Source organism: Nyctereutes procyonoides, unplaced genomic scaffold (genome assembly GCF_905146905.1).
Source record: "Nyctereutes procyonoides isolate TBG_1078 unplaced genomic scaffold, NYPRO_anot_genome, whole genome shotgun sequence".
Lineage (NCBI taxonomy): Eukaryota > Metazoa > Chordata > Mammalia > Carnivora > Canidae > Nyctereutes > Nyctereutes procyonoides.
Genome location: NW_026575052.1, coordinates 23,040,952 through 23,048,059, shown reverse-complemented (window position 1 = coordinate 23,048,059; position 7,108 = coordinate 23,040,952). Strand labels below are relative to the sequence as shown.

The following is a 7,108-nucleotide window of genomic DNA, read 5'->3' as shown; positions in this document are numbered from 1 at the left end:
AGCTAATATTCTGTTTATCCTTCTAGGTCTAGCTCAAAGAAGCCCTCCCTTACTCCCTCTTTCCAGTGTAGCCTTTTCCTTGCATAGTTTAATTCCCTGTGAAGATATTGCCTCCCCTGACAGATTCAATGCCCTATAGAGCAGGATCCACATGGGTTGTGCTGGGTTGTATGTTTGCCTTTCCACATCCACTCTCCATTGTTCTCCACCTTGTTGTTAGTTCTGGGAGGGTGACCTAGTTCTGCAAGACCCAAGGCTTCTATGCCCACTGGCTTCAAGGCGAGCTTGGTCAGTGAGAGCCCTGAGAGAGACCAGAGGGAGGACAAAGAGTGGCTTGGGGGTGCTTGGGGGTGCACCCTGCAGCTCTCTTTCTGCGGGGTGCCTTGGGCTGGCCTCTCTCCTGACCTATTGTCACAGTTGTAAGGTGACACTCTGTATTCAGCTCTCTCTGCCTCTGGTTCTAGAAACTGTGCAACACCCAAAATGGAACTTTGTAGCATAGAGCTCAATAAACAGCTGTTGAGCTAAATTAGGGGCAGGTGTATTTGTTTGTTTGCTTGAGTGAGTGAGTGAGTGAGAAGCAGGAGAAAAGGATTTAAATGATCTTGAGAACTAGGGCCAGATGGCAAATAAGCCCCAAGATTCCTGGCAGACTGTTTTTATTTATTTTTTTGTTTGAATGATCTTTAAAAAATTTTTTTTTGAAATCTTCCTCACTTAGCGTTCGGTAAATTTGACTCCTTAAAATTTTGCTGTATGAATGTATGAATTTTAATCCATGTACAGATTTGTGTAACTCCCACCACAACTAGAATACAGAACGGCTCCAGGGAACCTGGGGTAGTTCAGTCAGTTGGGCATCCAACTCTGGATCTCAGCTTAGGTCTTGATCTCAGGGTTGTGAGTTCAAACCTCACGTTGGGCTCCATGCTGGGTATGGAGCCTACTTAAAAATAACAATAATAAAAGAAAGGAAAGGGATCCCTGGGTGGCGCAGCGGTTTGGCGCCTGCCTTTGGCCCAGGGCGCGATCCTGGAGACCCGGGATCGAATCCCACATCGGGCTCCCGGTGCATGGAGCCTGCTTCTCCCTCTGCCTGTGTCTCTGCCTCTCTCTCTTTCTCTGTGACTATCATAAATAAATAAAAATTTAAAAAAAATTTTTAAAAAAAAAATTAAAAAAAAAAATAAAAGAAAGGAAAAAAAGAATACAGAATAGTTTTACCACCCTCAAAACTCCCCCAAACCATCACTTTGTAGTGAAACTACCGCTCTGTTTTCCATCCCTACATCTTTGTCTTTTTCAAAATGCGGTATAAAGGAATCAAACAGTAGGGAACCTTTTGAGACTTGCTTCTCTCACTCAACATAATGTCTTTGCCATTTACTGGAACTCTTACATGCAGCAATAGTTTGTTCCTGTTTATTATTGAGTAGTATTCCAGTGTACGAATGTACCAGGTTATTTATCCATTCACATTATCATTGGGTTGTTTCCAGTTTTTGATTACTAATAGAACTGGTCTCACTATCCAGGTATAGGTTATTGTGTGAACACAGGTCTTCATTTCCCTTGGATACTGTTATGGACTGAATGCGTATCCCACACCCCTCCATTCATATAGTGAAGCCCCAACCCTCAATGCAACTGCCTTGGAGATAGTGCTTTTATGGAAGTCATTAGGGTGAAATGAGGTCCTAAGGGTGGAGCCCAAATCTTGATGAACTAGTGTTCTTATAAGAAGAGAAAGGGACTCCAGGGCTTTCTCTCTTTGTGAACACAGAGGAGAGGCCATACACATGAGGATACATCAGGAGGGTGGCCATCTGAAAGTTGGGAAGAGACCTCACACCAGAAGCCACATTTGCCAACACCTTGATCATGGACTGAGCCTCTGGAGCTGTGAGAAGATGTCTATTATTTAAACCACCCAGTTTGTGATCTTTTGTTGTGGCAGCTTGAGCAGATTAATACAATGAAATAGTTCTATGCTAAGTGTATGTTTAATTTTGCAAGAAGCTGCCAAGCTGATTTCTCGAGTGGCTGTACCATTTTGCATTCCTCTAGCCTCATATGAGAGTTCCAGTCACTCTGCAACCTTGTCAACATATGGTACTGTTGGGAGTTTTTATTGCTGTTGATTTTTTTTTTTATGTGCTATGTTTTGTAGGTTGTAAAAGCTAAGGAAGCAATTTGAAGCTGAAAATATTTTGGAAGTACCCTACTGAGGTATCATCCATCTTTGGAGTCATCCATACCCCATTTCTCTGTTCTTATCTTTCTTTTAGCCTCATTCTATCCCTAGGGTGATTCCCTGCCCCCCCCCCCAGGCAGAACCAGTTAGTGATTGGCACATTACAGTCCTCATTAGAGGTGAACCCATTTCTGAGAATGTTGAGGAAGAGGGTAAGTATGTGCAGGGCTGGCCTCAGGAGCCCCGTGCATCATTTAAATTTCTGCTGTCACCATCTTGAAATTTTTAGCAATTTTTAAAAAATATTTTATTTATTTAAGAGAGAGAGGAGGGGGAGAGAGTACAAGTAGCGGGGAGGAGGAGGGACAGAGGGAGAAGCAGTTTCCCCGCTGGGCAGTTTCCCCAACACCTGGGACCCTGGGATCATGATCTGAGCTGGAGGCAGATGCTCAACTGACTGAGCCACCCAGGTATTCCTTAATAATTTTGAACAAGGGATCCACATTTTAACTTTGCACTGAGCCTCCACAAATTATGTAACCTGTCCAGGGTGTACGAGGTCACAGGCAGGGCAAGGCTTCTCACTAAGTTATTTAGCAAAAAGCCCTCATGTGGTCCTTACTGACCACAGCTCTAGACAAACCCAAGTGCAACCTGAGGGTTATACCTGGCTCCTGGGCACTCTCGGAGCCTGTCTTTTGTGCTGAGCTGGGTTAAGCATGATTAATTTGGAGGCTTCACAAGAGGATTGTTGCTCTAGGATCCCAGTATCTAAATGAGGATTTGCCTTAATTAGGGCCTCTTACTTGGAAGGCAAATGGAAGCTCCATCTTCCATCCTGACACCCCCAAAGTACTTTTGTACTTTGGCTTTTACATGGAGAGATAAATCAGCAGCACCATAATGTCTTCTAATTGTCTCTCTGCCAGCCCAGTTGGCAAGAAGCTCATTCAAAGAAAGGTGATTTATGGGCAGTTTTACCACATTTAAGCAGATCACTGAAAGCCCAGGTCCAAGAGGATGAAAGGTATTAGCCAGAGGCACTGGGGGGCAAAGGGTGGGAGGGAGCAGGGAGTGGGGTCATCACAGGCTTTGGAGGCAGCATCCTGAACTGGCTGCTAAGCAGGTGCATGACCTTAAGGCAACTGACCCAACCACTCTGGACTAAATTATTTCAACTCTAAAGTGGAATTAATAATACTACCCCACAGGAAAATTGGATCATAAGGAGTCCACAAGAAGACTCTGTAATGTGTCTGAGGCTCTTATGCATCCGCCCTCCGTAAGTGCACCGGGACTGATGTCACTTTTGAGTGCTCTGCACATACCTGGGAAAGAATAAATTTTGTACTTCTCTGAAAAGCCACTTCACAGACCTGCTTGATCTTCTTTCCAGCTTCCTAGGAGCTGGGTCAGGATTATCAGACTCCTTTTGTTTTATTTTATCCAAGATTTGATTATTTATTTGAGAGAGACAGCATGGTGGAAGGGGCAGAGGGAGAGGGAGAGAGGATTCTCAAGTGGACTACCCACTGAGCAGGGAGCCCAATATGGGGCTCCATCCTGGGACATGAGATCATGATCTGAGCCAAAATCAAGAGTCAGATGCTTAACCAACTGAGCACCAGCCAAAATCAAGAGTCAGATGCTAACCAACTGAGCCACACAGTCCCATCATGGCCTGTGTCTCCTCATATCAAAAGGTACCACTAATCGGGCTCCTTTTAGATTTAGGAAAAGCAAAGATCGGTGGTCAGAAAATAAACCAAGAGTACTATAGAGTGCTGGAGTGGCTTACTTCAGTTCCATACCTTTCCAAACTGTGTGGGCTTCACTCAAGAGGCATTTACATTTGAGATCATTCACTCACAACTCCAAAAACCTTTACCTGTGTGTCCTAGATTAAAAGAGCAATGACAAGCTTACCAAATGGATGACCTCTAGGACAGTGTGTGAAGATGGTCTGATGGGCTCTTTCAAATAGATATAATTAGCATTGTGATGGAGGGACTGGAATCCCAGATGACCTGGATTCAAATTCCGCTCTGGTTGTTAGTGACTGCCTTCCATAAATTACTCACCATCTCTGTGTCTCAGTGGCACCATCTGCTAAATGATGTTTAAATAACATCAAATAACATAATCGGCCTTGGAGAGTTGTTGTAGGGACTAAAGAAGATAATGAATGTAAACTTTGCTTGGCACAGAGTAGCACGCTATACTTGCTAGTTCTTTTCATTACATGTTTGGGTATCCCCTGGAGTCCACGGTCTTAGGACTCCCTATTCTTCAACTATGGGTGGAGTTGGCATTCTAAGGTAGGGGATGGTCTCCAAGTGGGAGGTCTGTGAGTTCTGGAACTGAATGTGACTCTGGGACAGGGAATGAGGCCATAGCTAGTTGCATAGTAACTTTGTGTATGGAGAGACAGGCTACTGTTTACAGGTAACTAGGTGAGGAGTTATAATCTGTAAAGAAGTTAAAGGTTAAATGAAGGGAATTCTGGTGAGATGAATGGGACCTGGTGCACTGAACTACCTGCTGGGTTGTCAGGAAGGACAGCCTTCGGGACCCTGCCCCCCTCATGGATGAGGGTCAGAGTTTTATTATGCAGATTAGACTTGGCGTTTCCCGTGACCATAGAAACCCAACCAGTTCTCTTTCAACAGTGCTCTGAGGAAGGGTTATTTAAATCTGGCACTGTAGGAGTAGCTGCAGCGCAGACCCTCCTCAGAACAGCCCAGAACTCTGGGCCCTCTGCTCCCAAAGTGAGATGGGATGCCACACAAGCAAGAGCAACAAGGTGGTGGGGGAATCCCAGAAACCTGGAGAACAGCCCGAGGGAGAAGAGCCAAATCTGGAGGCTGGCGCTGAGGCAGCAGATGGCAAAGACATCTCATCGAAGGATGGGGGCCCTGCACTCAAGAGCTGAGGTGTTTTCCTCTCGAGTCGGTCCGGACCCTCTCTTCATTCTTGGAACTGTCTTTGGCCTATGAAACCTGAGACAAACCCAGTCCTGAGAAGCTCCGAATACAAGGAGGAGAGAGAAATCTCTGCCTTCAGCAGGTTCCCTCCTCAGGCTTTGCTCTTTGGAGCTATGAGGAATCCTATTCTCCCTGGCTGTCTATGGAGAGGACAAAAGAAGTCTTCATGTGTCGTGGGACTTGTCCACAGCTTCTGCAGACGGGCAAGCCAGAATGTTCTGTAGCCATGTGCTACTGAGCTGTGACTGTCCAGGGACCCCCAGCTGCCTCACCTTCCGAACTCTCCTAAATGTCCACAGGGCTGTGTGGGGGTCGGTTTGCTCTCTTTCTCTCCTTTCTCTTCAAGAGCTGGCCCAAGAGCCAACATCCCCAGCAGGGTCGTTTTTGTTTGGCTGGCTCCACACGGTTGGTGATGAATAATTTAATATTTAACTGGGAGAATTGTCTGTGAATTATGGGAACAATCAGGATCGGGCTGTGAAGAGAGTGACTAGGAGGCAGCAGGCCTGGTCATCCTGGAAGTGGAGCCCGGAGCACTGGTGTGAAGGAGGAGGGGGCATATTCCTGGTTTTTAAGCCCCCAGACAAATGCCCCTCTGCTGACACCCCTGTGTCTCCTCATATCAAAAGTCTGTCAATTTGGACTCTATAGCATCTGAGCTATCTGAATCCAGCCCTCAGAAATATTTCGCTGTTTACTAACATGCCTGTCAGCCTTTCTTCCTCACCCGCTCCCCCACCACCAATCCTGCGTGTGTTTTGTTTTTAATTCGAAAGCGTTTTAATTGGAAATCAAATGGACATGTTTGCAAATAAATGATGACAGACACATGTGAAAGACAGGCCTGCGGATGTGAGAAGAGAGGGCCAGCCAGAAGGGGTGGGTGTAACTCTGTGGAACAGAAGTGAGAAAAGAAGCTCTAGAATCTTCTCTTTGTGCCAGGCACCACGCCGACGAGTTTACAGGGGTGCTTTATGGTAACTGGCACGGCCGCTCCCATTTTATAGATGAGACAACTGAGGCACCAAGAGGTTAAGTCGCTTGCCTGAGCTTGGCCATCTAGGACAGGGCAGAGCCCAGAGCCGAGGCCCCTCAGCGTGGCTCCCGAATTTATGCTGTTCATCACTGCCGAGTCCTGTTGGAAGTGGAGGTCTACCCTGTGAATACATGGAGATGCAAGTCCCATCACAGCCTGCACCTAGCAGGGGCCACTTCTCTTTCCTCATTTGGGTGTACCCACCTATGAAGAAGTAGGCAACTGGTCTGCTAGGTGTCTGTGCACTGCACATTTTGGGTGCCTTGAGGGACTGATGGAGAGGAGGAGACGGATGGAAGGGTGAGGAGGGATCGAGGGGGACAGAGAGAAAGAGAGGGAACAAGTGTGAGACCAAGCTATTGCAAATGACCCTTCTTTTTAGCCACAGAAACCTCAGAAACTGAACGAGATTCTTTGGGGATGACAAGGCAACCAGGCTAAAGAGAAGGAAGGAAGAGAAGCAAAGACATTCAGCCTGAAAATGGTTCCTTTTGCCTCAGCAGAGCCTGACATTTTCCAAAGACAGTGTAGGAGAGACGGGGCCTCGTCAGCTGGCCCAAGGCCCTGCTCTGTCCCTGGGGGTGGTAAACTTTCAGTGTGCCAGGAAACAGGCCTGGGCTTGCAGCTGGGGATCAGGAAGTTTGGGGCCTCTTTCTACAGCTTACTGGGGATAGGCCAAACTCGGGTAACTGCTTTCAAATTTTTTAAAAAGACAATTCTGTTTTTCTCCCTCCTAATGGAAATTCATCCTGCAAAACAGGGTTTGCCTGGGAAGAAGCTGCTCACAATGCACCCTCAGGACTCCTGGAGAATGTTCTCAGCTGCTGGTGATGCTTTGAGGCTGGGTGGTGCTCATCTCACCTGCTACTGAGAGGCAGGACTCAGATTCTGCTT

At 46.6% G+C, this 7,108-nt stretch overlaps 1 protein-coding gene across 1 annotated transcript; it reads left to right on the top strand.

Moving 5' to 3' along the window:
• Nucleotides 1-4,911: 4,911 nt before the first annotated feature.
• On the top strand, nt 4,912-5,618 carry CHD9NB (CHD9 neighbor). The gene has a single exon (XM_055332248.1). The coding sequence runs from the start codon at nt 4,968-4,970 to the stop codon at nt 5,124-5,126; it is 159 nt and encodes a 52-aa protein (XP_055188223.1). The 5' UTR covers nt 4,912-4,967; the 3' UTR covers nt 5,127-5,618.
• Nucleotides 5,619-7,108: the final 1,490 nt, after the last annotated feature.